The sequence below is a fragment of the Hemiscyllium ocellatum genome, chromosome 15, assembly GCF_020745735.1.
Source record: "Hemiscyllium ocellatum isolate sHemOce1 chromosome 15, sHemOce1.pat.X.cur, whole genome shotgun sequence".
Lineage (NCBI taxonomy): Eukaryota > Metazoa > Chordata > Chondrichthyes > Orectolobiformes > Hemiscylliidae > Hemiscyllium > Hemiscyllium ocellatum.
The window spans coordinates 33,316,913-33,335,977 of record NC_083415.1 but is presented as its reverse complement, the minus strand read 5'-3'; the positions used below and the strand labels follow the sequence as shown (position 1 = coordinate 33,335,977).

Below are 19,065 nucleotides of genomic sequence, written 5' to 3'. Positions count from 1 at the left end.
TTGCCTCATTATAGGAAGGATGTGAAAGTGCGAGAGGGTGCAGAGGAGATTTACCAGGATACTGCCTGGACTGGAGGGCATGTCTTATGAAGAAAGGTTGAGGGAGCTGGGGCTTTTGTCATTGGAACAAAGGAGGATGAGAGGTGACTTGATACAGGTATCAAAGATGATGAGAGGCATTGAGAGAGTAGATAGCCCAGAGACTTCTTCCCAGGGCTGAAATGACTGTCATGCAGGGCATAACGGTGATTGGAGAAAGGTTTAAGGGAGATAACATAGGTAGATTCTTTACACAGAATGTGTGTGGAATGCACTGCCAGCAGTGGTAGTAGGGTCCGGTTCATTAGGGACATTTAAGTGACTCTTGGATAACCACATAAATGATAGTAAAACGTGGGTATGTTGGTTTGTTTGATCCTAGAGTAGGATAAAGGTCGGAACAACCTGAAGGGCCTGTACTGTGTTGTACTGTTCTAAGTCCTAAGTAAATGCCTTGCAAATGTGATGCGAGTTTCTGTTTCTGCTACCTTTTCAGACAGTGACTCTTAAATAGCCATTTATTCCTGGGTGAAAACAATTCTCCTGTCACCTAATGGAAGACTCCTGGTTATTGACTCATCTAAGAGAATTTGGTCCTTCTATCTAGGCACATGGTAAATTTATAAACCTCAGTTACACACCTATAGCTTTCTCTGTTCCAAAGAATGTAGCCCCACATATCTGCATGACTTAACTTCCCAATTCTGGCAACATCTCACCTCTGTAGTGCCTGTTATGCATTTGTAATCTTCATCTATGACGTGTTACAGAGCTGTACTCTAGCTATGTCCTAACTTACTTTTTATATAGTTTTACCATCATCCCCATGCTCTTGTTAGCAGAGATACAGAATATAGGAAAGAATTTCATAAATGCCACCTTTTACCCATCATATCTGCCTGGTTTGCTATATTTAGGAATCTCTGGGCAGACTTGCCAAGGTCTCTGTTATTTGAGGCTTGACATTCAGTGTCTGCAAAAGGATGTGCATGCAGTCATTGACATTTTCCAATCCATGGAAATGTGCAATTCCTGGTGAAGTTACCTACTCCATCTACTACTACTTGGCAAATAACAATGAAATTTAGTTAGCCCTCATTTAGAAGGCAAAAACCATCACTTCACTTGTGTATTTGCTGACAACCTACTTTGAAATGTTACACATATCTCTAATTCCTCTCTGTCAGGACTCAGACATGCACATATTCTTTTCATGGTCACCTATTATATTCACAAACAATGTCTTTCTTGTTGTGCCTTATGGCAGCAGCACATAGAACACTTCACTCAGGACATCCAAAATGAAACACCGACACTTCACAAATGGTTCCTTGCTGAAGGTGAGGCTGGACAAATGCTAACCAAGCTCCCTGAGAGAGGCTCTTCTGATGAACCATTCCCACCCTCTGATTCCACTTGGCCTCCACTCATTTGCCAAGTCATGTTGTGTTCTGGGAGCAACAGGTTTGTGTAGAAATCTTCAACAGTAAAAACATCTTATGAATTTGTCTTGCAATTCACTATTGGAGCTTGGAGTTGGAGAAAATACTAAACACCTGCAGAATCAAACAGCAACCAGTAGAAATCATCCAGCCACTAAATGTGATCCCTAATAGGCGCTGGTGGGCGTTGCTTCCTGTTGGTGAATGTGTAGTCAGCCGAGCAAGGTCGAGAGAGGATTTTAGGAGAAAGTGAGGACTGCAGATGCCGGAGATCAGAGCTGAAAATGTGTTGCTGGAAAAGCGCAGCAGGTCAGGCAGCATCAAAGGAGCAGGAGAGTCGACATTTCGGGCATGAGCCCTTCTTCAGGGCCAAGATTCCTCCCTTTAAGCCTATAATCTGCATTCAAATTTGGCCTTCCAAAATGAACCACTTCACTCTTCTGCTCCTTGGATGCTGCCTGACCTGCTGCGCTTTTCCAGCAACACATTTTCAGCGAGACAGGATTTTAACTGGAAAATGCGAGTTGACGTCAGGTCAATATCACACTCAAGCTATCTTCTCATTGTACTTCTGAAACTGTTTGCTGCACTCTGCCAATGCCTGTACCTCTCAGAGATACATGGAGCTGGCTGAAACAACGTGCATTAAAAACAGGAACAAATAAATTTAATTTTTCACCTCTTAAGACTAATTCCTGACAGGAAATTACTTTGTGTTTCTTTTATTTAATGACTTAGAGCCCAGAAATGAGAAGAAAGTCCCTGAAGTCACTTTGGGTGAAGGAATGAGAAGTTCTGCTGAGGGGCTTCATTACAGTGGCTGAAAGCATTGAGGAGTCTGTTTCCAACAGGTTCACAGTTCCTTGAAAGTGAAGTCGCAAGTAGGTAGGATATTGCAGAAGGCATTTGGTATGCTTGCCTTTATTGTTCAGTGCAATGAGTATAGAATTTGGGAGGTCATGTTGCAGCTATACAAGACATTGGTTAGATCACTATTGGAATACTGCATGAAATTCTGGTCTCTCTGCTAAAAGAAGTCTGTTGTGAAACTTGAAAGGGTTCAGAAAAGATTTACAAGGATAGTGCCAGGGTTATTTTCCCTTCAGTGTTAGGTCACCCCTCAGTCTCGAACTAAGTCTTTCCCCCAGGGTAGCTGCGTGCAGCGCTAGAGGATATAGGTTTAAGGTGAGAGGGAAAATATTTAAAAGGGACCAAAGGGGCAACTTTTTCACAGATAGTGATACATGTATGGAATGAGCTGCCAGAGGAAGTGTTGGAGACTGGTACAATTACAACATTTAAAAGACATTTGGATATGTATAGGAATAGGACGGGTTTAGAAAATATGGGCCAAGTGCTGATAAATGGGACCAGATGACTTTAGACTATCTGATCAGCATGGTCTGTTTCTGTGCTGTATACCTCTCTAACTGTGTGTGGTATTATATTGCTTTGAACCAGCCCTCAACATTGTATTTTTGCCAACCCCAACAGAATTTCTCACAATAGAATTGCATGCTTCGACTTCTTTTATCTTTGGAAGCCCAAATCATTGTCACACAGACTTTGTTTCAAACCCTAAGCTTGGAGAGGCAGATGTACCCTTTGATGAGGTTGGTGGAATAAATAGGTACAGGCTTCCAGGAAGCTGCTCATTTTCTGCCATATTCCATCACTTGGGTCAGGGATAAGCTCCAACTCCATCCACTGGCAGCCATGCAATTTGATTGGCACATTACAGCCTGTCTCATTATGTCTGTATGTTCGTTCCATCGTCACTGCATCAATTAGTATCCAATACAGTGCCAGACAGCTGGACCTGAATTTCTTGCTACAAGTCCAAATACAGCAATCTGCAGTCAGGTCCTCTGAGACATGAGTATCCAAGAATCGCCAGCCATGATTATCTCAAAGGTGCACAGATGAACAACCATCTGTTTACCTGAAACCATTTGAGGGAGCAAATTCAATGGGATGGTTAGGAAGTATTCTGTTTATGAAAAACCCAGTGGTTTGAGCACTTGAGTATCAAGAAATATTCGTTCAATCTGTACGTCACATTTTTTGTTTGGTGCTTAGTTTTTCAATATTGTAGTTGGTTAGTCTGCAAGGGTAGAATGTCACTGAATTTAATGCAAAAAGAAGGGACTGGTGAAAGACCTAATACAAGGATTGTACATATAGCAGGGCTTCTTGTGCTATGTAGGTAAGTTGAGTAGGTTAATCAGTGTTAATGGATCAGTTACTTCTAGCTTTCTATTGCTAAGACAGATTAATCTAGTATAGTTAAAATGTAATGATGTATGAGAAGGAAATAGAGATTACACTTAAGCAAAAATACAATGAGTACAGATATTAGTACCCACAAATGCTTGGTGTAGACTCTCATTACATGTGAATTTTTCACTTAAGTGTTTACATTTGATCTTTCAGCTCTATAACATGCTTGTTGAAACTGGAGAAGTGGACAATACGTACATCATTTACACAGCAGACCATGGCTATCACATTGGACAGTTTGGACTCGTCAAAGGAAAATCGATGCCCTATGAGATTGATATCAGAGTGCCATTTTTCATGCGGGGTCCCAATGTGGAACCAGGGTCAATGTAAGATGGTCTATAATCAAAACTGAATTGAATATCATTGCAGTAATTCTAGGATCCTAAGACCATGAGGTGTATCGTAGAAGTGATTTCATGTTCACTCTTGAGAACTTCCATTTTAGGTATTTTCCAATCAACCTATTTAGATGTGAAACCAGGTCTGCTGGCCTAAGGGGTATGGATGCCACCACTACATCACAACAATCCTAGAAGCTCCATTTTATTCGCATCAACAATTGAATGAAATATCTGTTTGTAATAGTGGCCAAATTTTGTTGAGCTAGTGGGGCGTCTCAATAAATTATAATGGGCTCAGGGATAATGGGTGTCATTTGGCTCATTACTTCCACATTCCACCTTTAAGAATGGGTTTTGCCTCCAATTGGAGACTGAAGCTGGGCCTCTGCCATGATAATTTGGACCTGGCTGCTATGCTTCCCTTTCTGACAGGCGGCATTAAACTCAGCCCAGTGTATCTTTGACATATGTTGAAATACAATGGCATTTAGCACACTAAAAGAGCTAAGTATTTTTATTAGCCGTTGTTTAATGCAGCTATAGATCAATTGCTAATTTTGCCATAACTCCTCGGTCAATTGGGATTGATTTGAGGAACTGGTTCACTGGGCCAAAACCTGGAACTCACTCCTTCGCAGTGTTGTTGGTGTACAGGTATTTACACCAAATTAACAGCGGCAGTTCAAGAAGGCAATTCACTACTAGGAAGGCATCTAGGAATGAGCAATAAATTCTGACCCAGCCAACAAAGACCACACCCCCTGAAAGAATGATATTTGCTTTGAAGGAAAGAAAAGGATTTTTGTGTACATAACCTAAGTTTAAAAAAAAATCTGCCAGAATCCTAAGAAAATTTTTTTTTTTCCAGACACCCTTCTTCTATGCGTGCACTTTGAAACCAAGACCTCATCTGAGTTGTCCAGTGTTTCAGGTGGATGTTAAAGTTAGCACGAGTAAAAATTAGAGTAGGGTGAATAAAGCAATATTTTAAAATAAAACTGATGCATTGGTAATTCACCCCAGCCCTTCGTGATGTGTCAAAATGCTGCTACATTTGTCTAAGCAACGACCCAGTACTATAGTATAATTAGTTAAAGGGAAAATTGGAAATGATGAAACCTTGGTAACCAGGAATCTTTATTTGAATTCTTATTACATAAATCACAAAATACGTTTTCTAATAACTGCCTGAAATGAATTTCAGTGTGCTCTCACTAACTTGTAAATGTTTTATCAGCCATATTATTTCTTTATTTTTAGCCAAATGTAAATGACAGGCTTCATTGACTTTTCTTTGTCCTTGACAATTAACACAGAAATGAGTTGCTAGACATTTTAAAAAAAAAAGGAGGTTCATCCTAGTTACATATTGCAATAATTAATTTAAAAAGTGGAATGTAGATTTTCTGTTAAGCTTCAACTTTTAATCATGTTGCAATTTGATGGAGTCATAGAGATGTACAGCATGGAAACAGACCCTTCGGTCCAACCTGTCCATGTCGACCAGATATTCCAACCCAATCTAGTCCCACCTGCCAGCACCCAGCCCATATCCCTCCAAACCCTTCTTATTTATATACCCATCCAAATGCCTTTTAGATGTTGCAATTGTACCAGCCTCCACCACTTCCTCTGGCAGCTCATTCCATACACGTACCACCCTCTGTGTGAAAACGTTGCCCCTTAGGTCTCTCTTATATCTTTCCCCTCTCACACTAAACCTATGCCCTCTAGTTCTGGATTCCCCAACCCCAGGAAAAAGACTTTGTCTATTTAACCTATCTATACTCCTCATAATTTTGTAAACCTTTATAAAGTCACCCCTCAGCCTCCGACGCTCCACGGAAAACAGCCCCAGCCTGTTCAGCCTCTCCCTATAACTCAAATCCTCCAACCCTGGCAAGATCCTTCTAAATGTATTCTCAACCCTTTCAAGTTTCACAACATCCTTCCAATAGGAAGGAGACCAGAATTGCACACAATATTCCAACAGTGGCCTAACCAATGTTCTGTACAGCCGCAACATGACGTCCCAACTCCTGTACTCAATACTCTGACCAATAAACGAAAGCCTACCAAATGCCGCCTTCACTATCTTATCTACCTGTGACTCCACTTTCAAGGAGCTATGAACCTGCACTCCAAGGTCTCTTTGTTCAGCAACACTCCATACGACCTTACCATTAAGTGTATAAGTCCTGCTAAGATTTGCTTTCCCAAAATGCAGCACCTTGCATTTATCTGAATTAAACTCCATCTACCAGTTGTCAGCCCATTGGCCCATCTGGTCCAGATCTTCTTGTAATCTGAGGTAACCCTCTTCCCTGTCCACTACAACTCCAATTTTGGTGCCATCTGCAAACTTACTACATAGACCTCTTATGCTCGTATCCAAATCATTTATGTAAATGACAAAAAGAAGAGGGCTCAGCACCGATCCTTGTGGCACTCCACTGGTCACAGGCCTCCAGTCTGAAAAACAACCCTCCACCACCACCCTCTGTCTTCTACCTTTGAGCCAGTTCTGTATCCAAATGTCTAGTTCTCCCTGTATTCCGTGAAAAGTAACCTTGCTAATCAGTTTCCCATGGGGAACCTTGTCGAATGCCTTACTGAAATCCATATAGATCACATCTACCGCTCTGCTCTCATCAGTCCTCTTTGTTACTTCTTCAAAAAACTCAATCAATTTTGTGAGACAAGATTTCCCACGCACAAAGCCATGTTGACTATCCCTAATCAGTCCTTTCCTTTCCAAATACATGTACATCCTATCCCTCGGGATTCCCTCCAACAACTTGCCCATCACCAATGTCAGGCTCACTGGTCTATAGTCCCCTGACTTGTCCTTACCACTCTTCTTAAACAGAGTGGCACCACATTAGCCAAACTCCACTCTTTTTGCACCTCACCTGTGACTATCGGTGATACAAATATCTCAGCAAGAGGCCAAGCAATCACCTCTCTAGCTTCCCACGGAGTTGTCAGGTACGCCTGATCAGGTCCTGGGGATTTATCCACTTCATGCATTTCAAGACATCCAGCACTTCCTCCTCTGTAATTTGGACATTTTGCAAGATGTCACCATCTATTTCCCTACAGTCAATATCTTCCATATCCTTTTCCACAGTAAATACTGATGAAAAATACTCATTTAGTATCTCCCCCATTTTCTGCAGCTCCACGCAAAGGCCGCCTTGCTGATCTTTGAGGGGCCCTATTTTTCTCCCTAGTTACCCTTTTGTCCTTAATGTATTTGTAAAAACTCTTTGGATTCTCCCTAATTCTATTTGCCAAAGCTATCTCATGTCCTCTTTTTGCCCTCCTGATTTCCTTAAGTATACTCCTACTTTCTTTATACTCTTCTAAGGATTCACTCGATCTATCCTGTCTCTATCTTACATATGCTTCCTTCTTTTTCTTTAACAAACATCCAGCATTTCGTATATCTATCAGCCTTTCCTTTCACCCTAACCGGAATATACTTTCTCTGGATTCTCGTTATCTAATTTCTGAAGGCTTCCCATTTTCTAGCCGTCCCTGTACCTGCAAATATCTGCCCCCAATCAGCTTTCAAAAGTTCTTGCGTAATACTGTCAAAGTTAGCCTTTCTGCAATTTAGATCTTCAACTTTTAGACCCGTTCTATCCTTTTCCATCACTATTTTAAATCTAATAAAATTATGGTTGCTGGCCCCAAAGTGCTCCCCCACTGACACCTCAGTCACCTGACCTGCCTTATTTCCCAAGAGGAGGTCACGTTTTGCACCTTCTCTAGTAGGTATATCCACATACTGAATCAGGAAATTGTCTTGTACACACTTAACAAATTCATCTCCATCTAAACCCTTAACACTATGGCAGTCCCAGTCTATGTTTGGGAAGTTAAAATCCCCTACCATAACCACCCTATTATTCTTACAGATAACTGAGATCTCCTTATAGTTTGTTTCTCAATTTCCTCTGACTATTAGGGGGTCCATAAATACAATCCCGATAAGGTGATCATCCCTTTATTTCTCAGTTTCACCCAAATAACTTCGCTGGATGTTTTTCTGGGAATATTCTCCCTCAGCACAGCTCTAATACTATCCCTTATGAAAAATGCAACAACCTCACCCTCCTGCCCTCCCTTTCTATCCTTCCTGTAGCACTTGTATCCTGGAACATTAAGCTGCCAGTCCTGTTCATTCCTGAGCTGTATTTCTGTAATTGCTATGATACCCCAGTCCCATGTTCCTCACCATGCCCTGAGTTCATCTGCCTTCCCTGTTAGGCCCCTTGCATTGAAATAAATGCAGTTTAATTTATTAGTCCTCCCCTTGTCCCTGCCTGCCCTCACTGTTTGACTCGCTTCTGTTCTCAACTATATCAGTCTCAGATTGACCTCTTTCCTCACTATCTCCCTGGGTCCCATCCCCCTCACCTTACTAGTTTAAATCCTCCCGAGCAGCTCTAGCAAATTTCCCTGCCAGTATATTAGTCCCCTTCCAATTTAGGTGCACTCTGTCCTTCCTTGTACAGGTTACTTCTTCCCCAAAAGAGATTCCAATGATCCAAAAATGTGAATCCTTCTCCTATACACCAGCTCCTCAGCCATGCATTCATCTGCTCTATCCTCCTATTCCTGCCCTCACTAGCTCGCAGCACCAGGAGTAATCCAGATATTACTACTTTCGAGGCCCTACTTTTCAAATTCCTGCCTAACTCTCTCTAATCTCCCTTCAGACTCTCAACCTTTTCCCTTCCTATATCATTGGTTCCAGTGTAGACAATGACCTCTTGCTGGCCCTTTTCTCCTGTGAGAACATTCTGTACCCTCTCTGAGACATCCTTGATCCTGACACCAGGGAAGCAACACACCATTCTAATTTTTCGTTGCTGGCCACAGAAACATCTGTCTGTACTTCAGACTAGAGAATCCCCTAGCACAATTGATCTCTTGGAACCCGACGTACCCCTCATTGCATTAGAGCCAGTCTCAATATCAGAAACTTAGCTGTTCGTGCTACGTTCCCCTGAGAATCCATCACCCTCACCACCCTCCCCCTTGTCTGTTCTTCTCCCTTTTAAAACTGCTGTTGTTTTGACTTTGTTTTGGAACTTTGGGGGGGGAAAATAATGCAACAACATATAAACCAGTAATTGCTGCTTCTGGAATTCGAGGAAATCACCTCCAGCACCTAACATACCTCAAAAAAGGAGCAGCTGTTACAGCCAGAACTTTTCCTGGCCTCCATCTTGGATGTTGATAATTAGAAATTAAATCAAAATTGCAAATGAATGCGTCTTACTGCTCTTGGAATATTAAAACCTTGCTGTTCTGGTCACCCTAACCCAGGGTTGATAAATAGAAATAGCCACATCCCCTTGAATTCACGAGTCTAATGAGTAAACGTTTGAGGCAATCCTGTTCAGAATATTTATATTAAACAGAAATTGTTTACAATTATGTGGAATTATTTACTTTAATAAAGCTAATTGCTGAAGAGTTAGTGAAAGTAAATGTAGAATGTCACTTGCCTCAACTATATAATGGTTTAAATACTTCTGTCATTAACTGAGGCAAAATAAATATTATTATACAGAGGAAACTTTGCCTAGAACAGAGTTTTAATATCAGTCTGACTAAAGTCATGATGATTTAATAAGTTATCCCAATTACGATAGTTTCTGTTATTTGAGAAAGCAAAATATATCTCGAGAAAAGGGAAACCGAGATGTTAAATTTGACTCTGATGGTCTTTTCCGCATGTTAATGGCACTGAGTTTCCCCAGGGGTTAGCAAATGACCCATTATAGGCTAGCAAAGGTTCAACTTTAATCCCAGCCAGTTAGTGGATCTTTGATGGGATTGGTTGGAGTACTTCAATTAGTCTTCTATATTTAGAAGAAAAAGTATGGGTGACATTTTCCTCTGAGCTGACCTTACATTGAGAGTTAAAAATCATACAACAACAGGTTATAGTCCAGCAAGTTTGTTTGGAAGCACTAGCTTTCGGAGCGCTGCTCCTTCATCATGCAGTGTTCCAAAAGCTGGTGCTTCCAAATAAATCTGTTGGACTATAACCTGCTGTTGTGATTTTTAACTTTGTCCACCCCAGTCCAACACTGCTTCTCCACATCATTGTCAAAGAGTGCATGCATGACAAGGATCAGATGGCCTCTTTGACCATAAGGGTAAAGATCAAGTTGTTCAGAGTCACTCTGATACTGTGACAGTGCCTCAATTTCTACCCCAATTCTTTTGAATAGATTCAATATCCGTGCTGTTCATTCAATTTAGAATTTACTGGTGATGTGCAAGTATAAAGACTTCCTGATTCATCGAGCTTATTATTATTATAATTTCTTGAAGTTAATACCGTGGCTATGATAAGCAACTTCAGCTGCTCTGGAAGATTGTTCAGAACTTGCTGAATATTGAATATAATGGTCAGGGCAGAATTATGAACAGTTCCTTTTGTTGTTTATTTCCAGAATTCCTCAACTTGTTCTAAATATAGACCTTGCCCCAACAATTTTAGACATTGCAGGTCTGGACATTCCAGCTGACATGGATGGCAAATCTATTCTAAAGCTTCTCGACACTGAAAAACCCGTCAACAGGTGAGAGGACCAGGATTTTATGTTGACTAAATAATACTGTATCTGAGAAGCCATTAGAGTTTAGTTTTGCCAGGGTTGTTCCTTTGCTCAAATCAATGAGTCTGAACGTGATAAACAAACTGAGTACTATTGAGTTACTACATTTATTGCTATATCGGGTAACTTTTTTGCTGCTGAAAAGATTAATTAAAACTGGTCACAGCAGAACACTAATTGCCAGACCACTTTAAGAATGTATGATGTTGAATACCTGAGCATGGGCCTTCACTAACGTATTTCAGATTGCAGCTTGAAAAAAAAATCATTAATGTGTTGGAGGAAAATACTGATAGAGAATACTTTTTCCTCAGGTGGTAGGGTGGGGCGGTTCAGGATCAGTGGTGCTGGAAGAGCACAGCAGTTCAGGCAGCATCCAACGAGCAGCGAAATCGATGTTTCGGGCAAAAGCCCTTCATCAGGAATAAAGGCAGTAGGCCTGAAGCGTGGAGAGATAAGCTAGAGGAAGGTAGGGATGGGGAGAAAGTAGCATAGAGTACAGTGGGTGAGTGGGGGAGGGGATGAAGGTGATAGGTCAGGGAGGAAAGGGTAGAGTGGATAGATGGAAAAGGAGCTAAGCGAGTTGGACAAGTCCAGACACGTCATGGAGATAGTGCTGAGCTGGAAGTTTGGAACTCAGGTGAGATGGGGGAAGGGGAAATGAGGAAACTGTTGAAATCCACATGCCCTGGGGTTGAAGTGTTCCGAGGCGGAAGATGAGGCGTTCTTCCTCCAGGCGCCTGGTGGTAAGGGACTGGTGGTGAAGGAGGCCCAGGACCTCCATGTCCTCGGCAGAGTGGGAGGGGGAGTTGAAATGTTGGGCCACGGGGCGGTGTGGTTAATTGGTGCGGGTGTCTCGGAGATGTTCCCTAAAGTGCTCTGCTAGGAGGCACCCAGCCTCCCCAATGTAGAGGAGACTGCATCGGGAGCAACGGGTACAATAAATGATATTGGTGGATGTGCAGGTAAAACTTTGGATGTGGAAGGCTCCTTTAAGGCCTTGAATATAGGTGAGGGAGGAGGTGTGGGCACAGGTTTTACAGTTCCTGCGGTGGCAGGGGAAAGTGCCAGGATGGGAGGGTGGGTTATAGGGGGGGCGTGGACCTGACCAGGTAGTCACGGAGGGAACGTGCTGGGAGAGAGTCCAAAACTCGAGGGCCCAGGTTTATGGCGAGACAGGAAAGATTTAAGAAGGACCTGAGGGGTAACATTTTCAGGTAGAGCATGTTCCAAGTCTGGAATTGGCTAGCAGAGGAAGTGGTGGAGGCAGGTATAATTGCAACATTTAAAACGTTTCTGAAAGGGCACATGAATAGGAAGGGTTTAGAGGGATACAGGCCATTTGCTAGCAAATGGGACTAGATCAGATTGGGATGTTTCGTTGATGCAGATGAGTTGGACCCAAGGTTCCATTGCCATGCTGTAGGATTTTGACACTGAGTAGTTGATTGCAAAACTGTGTAAAGAAAATTATGTATCCACTATTTATTGCACTGGGCATATAATATTTTGCAATAGAATGGAAGTGCTTTGAATTTTATTTGCATTGAAATCAATGTAAGTAAGCGTTGTGGAATTTCTATAAGGAGTGTCTAATTAGTAGCAATAGCATTTTTCACAGATGCCTATTGAAAATCTAGCTCTATTAATTTCCATACCAACCTTTTGAAAAGGTTATTTTAAAAAATGTGAATTCCAGTTGTTTTGTGAGTTTAATGTATTTGCAGTGATTTTGGAGCTGAATGCCTAGTAATAAGAATTCCGTATTAGAGCAGCGAAACTGAAGTATTGCACATCTTTTATTTTTCAGAAATTAAATGATGTGAGATGTAGCTTTCAAGGTGAATAATTATCGTTGTAAGGGGTCTATCTTCGCACTTCTTCATTAGTTTAGCTTCTGTACTGTCTAAGCTGTGCAATGTTTGTTGTTTCCACCTGTTAATTTGTACAGCAAATAATTAGGCTTTTTTTTGTTATAAGGCAATATGTATTAATATTGACACTTGTGTCAATATGTGAACTAATTAATGAGTGCAATGGCATAGCATCTAGCTAAACCATTACAGTGCATCATCTCTTACAGGTCCAGGGAACAGAACAGTTTTTCTGAGCTAATGCAGTAGATGAGCTGAAAATGCTCGAAGTAATGGGTAGGTATGGTAGCACCTGTCAGAGAATGGAATTGTTTCAACATGTAAAGGTCAGTCCAGTAGTGAGCAATGTGGAAGCATCCCAAAAATTAGCGTCAGTTTGGGATCCCAACATGACCCCTCACTCTTCAGCTTTCTCTGGAGTAGTATTGGAGGGAAGCAGGGAACTCCCTTGGATCAATCATGTAAGAAATGGCTTAAGGTTGTTAAGCCAATATTGAAGTAGTTTAACCTCAAGGTCCAGATTTCCTTGCCAGTGACCCATTTTCCTGACTTGTCAGTTACCCGCTTGAATCACTGGGGTAATTGCAAACAAGCTGAGGAGACATCACTGAGACTGAAGAGCTGGAACCATGACTATTGAGATACCACTGTTCATAGAGAGTGTGTTCATTTCTTGACAGATGGAGGAAATGCCATTCATCTAGCATTGTATCCATCTATAGCTTTATTTCTGTACTGTCAGTCTTCACAACAGCATGAGAACATCTTGTGCAGCTGCCTATGCGTTGAGAGGAAAGAACAAAAGCACTACAACTAGCAAAGCTGCCTTATCATCAAAGCGAGGAGATGGATGCCATAATCCGTCAACAGGAGACAAGGCCCCTCAGCCTAGGATCAAATTTCTTGTCAAGTTTGAATTTCAGTTCCTCAGGAGATTCTCCTGCAGTTCATTGCTGATGTCTGCAGAAAGCAAGAACAAGACCTTTTTTTCCAGTGGAATGGTGGTTATGTATTGCCAAAGGCTGCCTGCATTTGGAGTGCCCCCACTTAGCCGCCCCCTGCCTCCCAAAGGAAAGGAGGACCTAATTAAAACATAGAACTTAGAAGATGACAATGTAGTACAGGCCCTTCGGCCCTCGATGTTGCGCCGACCTGTGGAACCAATCTGAAGCCTATCAATCCTACACTATTCCATTTTCATCCATATGTTTATCCAGTGATTTAAATGCCATTAATTTTGGCAAGTCGACTACTGTTGCAGGCAGTGCACTCCACACCCCAACTACTCCGAGTAAAGAAACTACCTCTGACATCTGTCCTATATCTATCACTCCTCAGTTAAAGCTATGTCCCCTTCATGCGAGCCATTACTATCCAAGAAAAAAAGGGTCTCACTATCCACCTTGTCTAACCCTCTGATTGTCTTATATCTCAATTAAGTCACCACTCAATCACCTCCTCTCTAGCAAAAGCAGCCTCAAGTCACTCAGCCTTTCCTCATAAGACCTTCCCTCCATATCAGGCAACATCCCAGTAAATCTCCTTTCCAAAGCTTCCACATCCTTCCTATAATGGAGCCAAATGGCCAGTTTCCATCCTGTAGGGAAACTAATCTAATGCAGTGACCAGAACTGTATGCAATACTCCAAGTGCAGCCGCACCAGAGTTTTGTACAGCTGCAACATGACCTTGTGGTTCTGATATTCAGTCCCTCTATCAATAAAAGTTAACACACTGTATACCACCTTAACAACCCTATCAACCTGGGTGGCAACTTTCAGGGATATATGTATGTGGACACAGAGATCTTTCTACTCATCTACACTACCAAGAATCTTACCATGAGCCTAGTACTCTGTATTCCTGTTGCTCCTTCTGAATTGAATTACCTCAATTAGTGGAAGAAAATTGAAACATGGGTGTGAAGTGGCAATAGGAGATGAGTGAGTGGGATTGTTGGCTGTTCAGAGTGGGGATGTGAAGTGGTGTCTGCACAGGGAGGGGGGAGTGAAGCTGCAAAGTGCATCGTTTTAAGGCAAACCATTTTGGATAAAACCAAATGTGAAGCTTACCAGCTGAAACTGTTCTGCCGCTCATTTTCCTTGCCCCCAAGAGGCTCCAGGTTTTGGGTGCTCTTTGTGCATGGTCTCCAGTTTGAAGGAAACAGTCCTCTGTCATCTTGCTTAAAGATGTTAGTTTTTTTTCTGCCTGTCTTTGGGAGAGGTCCCCTCATTGCAGCCCATCAGATTGCATAGATAATATGGAGAGAAATCCAGGGGTCAACCTTCTCAATTCGCCGTGCCATTCTAGTAGCTGCCTGCAGCTGAGAAAATCCCAGTTCTGTGCTTTTCTAAAACGTGCCCTTCCTTTGGAAACTTTTCTTTGAGAGAATTAATGTGTCACTCTTTTCTCCCTTCAAACTGGAGAGACAATGGTATTTGTTTTATTTTGCTCCCTGGTGAGGAGTAACAATTCGTTATGCTGGGCAGAGAGTCTTGATGCAAACCTGAAAAAGTTTCTGCCTTTCCAGGAGAGATTATGGTGATAAGATTCCAGTTGGAGCTAAAGTTTCAGGATGATATATTTTTGCTAACTTTGTTTCTCTCTCCACAGATTCTACTTGACTCACTGCTTATTTTCAGCATTTTTAATTCAGATTTCCACCATTTCATAGAATCCCTACAGTGTGGAAACAGACCCTTTGACCCGACAAGTCCACACTGGCCCTCCAAAGGAGTAACCCACCCAGACCCATTCTCCTACTCTATTATCCTATATTTACCCCTGATTCATGTATCTAACCTACACATCCCTGAACACTGGGCAATTTTGCACGCCAATTCACTTGACCAGCACATCTTTGGATTGTGGGAAGAAGCCGAAGCATCCGGAAGAAACCCATGCAAATGCAGAGAATGTGCAAACTCCACACACCCAGTCACCCTGAGGCTGGAAGCGAACTCCGATCCCTGGTGCTGAGGCCGCAGTGCTCACCACGGAGCCACCGTACCACCTTGTTCTTTTGTTTTTACAACACAAAAATAGATCTAATTGGTTTTCAGATTCATGATAATGTTAATTGCTTAATAATCATCACAGGGCTAAAGACTAAATCTAGCTAATGGTAATCTAGCCTTCAGTAAAGCAAATTAATTTTGGTCAGTTACTACTTGGTTCAAATTATAGTGCACCTAAAAAAGGAATGCAGATTACCTAGAGTTCAACTGCACTGATCGAACATATAAACCTGAACTAAGTTCAATAATGTAACTACTATTTAATTCCTCAGGTTCAACTCAAACAAGAAAACAAAAATATGGCGAGATTCTTTTCTTGTGGAAAGAGGGTATGTTATTAACATTGTCTTAAAGCATAATGTGAAGTTTTTTCAAATTGTCATCTTAATCATTGTGATAGCCAGTATTAAAGGAGCAGTGTTTTTCTTTTCATTTTGTTAGTAAGCTGCTCCACAAGAGGGATGAGGGTAAGAACACCCAAGAGGAAAATTTTCTGCCGAAGCATGAAAGAGTGAAAGATCTTTGCCAGAAGGCAGAATACCAGACACCTTGTGAGCAGTTTGGCCAGGTAGGTTTATTCAGTCACCTGATGTTGACGAACTGTATGGCAAAGGCCGTAAAACAGATCATATGGTGCAAGCACTTCACAGAACTTCCAGGAATTGCGATTATTTCTGTAGTACTTCTATAATAATTCATACATGACTGTGATTATGTGCAATTTGATTGAAAGGCCCAGACTATGCAACTGGTGCACTTCAGTTTAAAAGATCTGGATGTGTGGGAGTGAACACAAAAACAATCGTGGGACAGAATATTGCACAATGAGGAAAAGACAGAATTATCAGTATTCTAAGTAGGTATAATAATCCCAAGTTTTCAGATAAAGAGAGCATTCTTTAGATTTTATTTCTGATAAGGCATTTTATTCTGTCAATTTACATCCACCATTTTATAATATGTAAACTTGATTTTCAGTCCATTAGGGATTATGAAGCATTGCTGCCAGAACGTCTGAAGATTAAATAGTACTTAGCCACGTTGTAATGTTGAATAGTAGCAGTTTAATGTGGTGTGGGTTCTCACCCGCTGGATCCTGCATTAAATCTCCCATGGCTCATTTTGTTTAGAATCATTACCAGCTGCCAGATTGCATAAGGAGTACTTCATTTGTCTGGGTTGGTTTTGAACTCAATAGAACATTATTTCTAAACAAAAAGAAATCAGTTAAAGGTGCCAAAGTCTACAAAGAATCTTGAGACACGCCTGCCCAGTCCTTGCTGGATGTCACAGCCCACAGTTGAGTGTCAATTTGTCCTTCAAGAAAAAGGCAGTATATCAGTAAATGTGATGTAATGAATTGGGTGATATCACTTCCATGGTTGAAGAGCTGGGAGTATGTAAACTAAGAGTTGTGGCTAGTGGTTGTGCTAAGTGTATGCAAGTGAGGTGAAGCTTTGAAAGTGAGGTATAAGTCATACCTAATAAAGACTGCTGGTGACCAAATGGCAGGGTCGAGTATATTCAACAGGCTACGGCAGCAGCTGGTATGATATGGTATCTCAAAATACATTTACTAAACTTTTTAGGTTAATTCACATGATGTCACTGAACTTTTTGCCTGACTCCATCCAGGTCTCAAGAGCTGGTGTGCTCTCATTTTCTGTATTGGCTGTTGTTTCTCAGTACTTACTGGGTGGCCTCCTGGATCCCTATGGATTGCAGCACTGCTCCTCCACATTACCTTCTGTGGTCTCTCCTTTATAGTAGTTAAATTGCTCTTGCCAAAAGCAGAGCTCACTCCAGAAACTGATGTTGGGTTGCGGGGAGCTGCAGAGGATCAAATCCAGACCCATCGTCTATGACATTTGTAGCCTCAACTCATTTGTGTTGAAAACTTCTTCCTCAATTATTATTTGATCTGCTGTGTGCCTATGCCCCTTCTAACACTTATCTCCAAGATCTGTGCTTGGAGATAACATGAACTCTTGGTGGTAATGAGTGCAGTGACCCTGACCAGCTGACCCTTATATTGCCATTTTTGATTCATTCATATTCAAGAAAACATATGGTTGGACAAGAACATTGATCACAATTTGCTTGGTTTTGTACTGTACTCTTAGTTATGTAATTAAGATTGTTAGCCATGTTAATTGTTGTTCTTTCACTTGGAAAATGAAGACAATTCACTTCCAATACATTTACTTTAATTCTACCTTAATTTAATTCAATCTTAATTTCTAACTTTGTTCCTACTCTTTAATAACTCTAAGTGTCAGATCATATTAAATTTTGGATGTAGGTTTGCTCGCTGAGCTGAAAGGTTCCTTTCCAGACGTTTTGTTACCTTACTAGGTAACTTCTTCAATGGACCTCATGCTAAGCAATGCTAAACATTTCTGCTTGGCATACATTTAGTAAATGTATGCTAAGGGGTCTGAATAGTCTGGCAGTCATTTCAGAGATGTCTTGGATGTAGTGGAGAGTGGCTAAGGTTTCTGGACATGTTTTGTCTGCTTGTTTGGGTTTGTTGCTGAGAAATCGGTGCTCATTGGGAACCCATTCTTTTTGAATTCATGGTATAGGTGATTTACCTCCTGCTCTGCGTAGTTTGAAGACGCTGGTTTGAAGACTCCTTGGCATCATGATAGCCCACAAACTCACCAACACACTAAAACAGAACCTAATGAACTTGTAAGACCCACACAGACAATAACCTTCTCAAAACTCGCTAAAATCATATTAAGTTTAATTACTTTCCAGTCTTTCAGAAATGTTGCAATTTACATTTCCTGTTTCTTGTCCACATCATTCATAATTATTAGGTCAAGATAAGCCATTTCTTGCGGATTCCTTTACAAATTCATAAGGCAGCTGTGCATTACATTTATCAGCACCTGATTCTAAACTGTTTGAATTTTGCTAATCGATGGTAGATTTTATGCATTAAGAATGAATCTCCCACTAAAATATCCTCAAATACCTGCTCCAAACTACCTTTCTGTATTTCTTCATTGAACAGCTGTTCAGCTTTTTTGTAACTCTATTTTGTACCCCTTGAGTTAGCTTGAATATTTTTTCCCATTAAAGATTTCTATCAGCCTTACTACATATGTCACCTCCTTAATTCCATAGGTTCCATTATTTTATCTTCCTATTTAGTGCTCTAATTAATGCTTTTTTTTTGTATGGTACATATCCCCTTTCTTCCCAAATGGCCATTATCAAAGTGTATGTTCAAAGGTTAAATGTATGAACATACAGATCTGCACTCCCATTGAGTAGATACCACTGACAATGATCAAGCCTAGAGGAACATTCTCTTGTTCTTCCCCCAATCATGTTTAGCCTGTGAATAATATTCTGACAGCATGCTACTCACTATTGTCCTATTTATACGAAAACACAAATGCACACGTACAAAT

At 41.2% G+C, this 19,065-nt stretch overlaps 1 protein-coding gene across 4 annotated transcripts in view; it reads left to right on the top strand.

Annotated features, from left to right (window-relative positions):
* The window catches only part of LOC132822743 (extracellular sulfatase Sulf-2-like), a 309,760-nt gene that overhangs the window by 239,410 nt on the left and 51,285 nt on the right, over positions 1 to 19,065 (top strand). For all 4 annotated transcript variants that reach the window (XM_060836041.1, XM_060836038.1, XM_060836039.1 and 1 more), the window contains 4 exons: positions 3,915 to 4,090; positions 10,585 to 10,713; positions 15,913 to 15,969; positions 16,082 to 16,208. In XM_060836041.1, the coding sequence (XP_060692024.1) occupies positions 3,915 to 4,090; positions 10,585 to 10,713; positions 15,913 to 15,969; positions 16,082 to 16,208 (489 nt within the window). The remainder of the gene's footprint in view (positions 1 to 3,914; positions 4,091 to 10,584; positions 10,714 to 15,912; positions 15,970 to 16,081; positions 16,209 to 19,065) is intronic.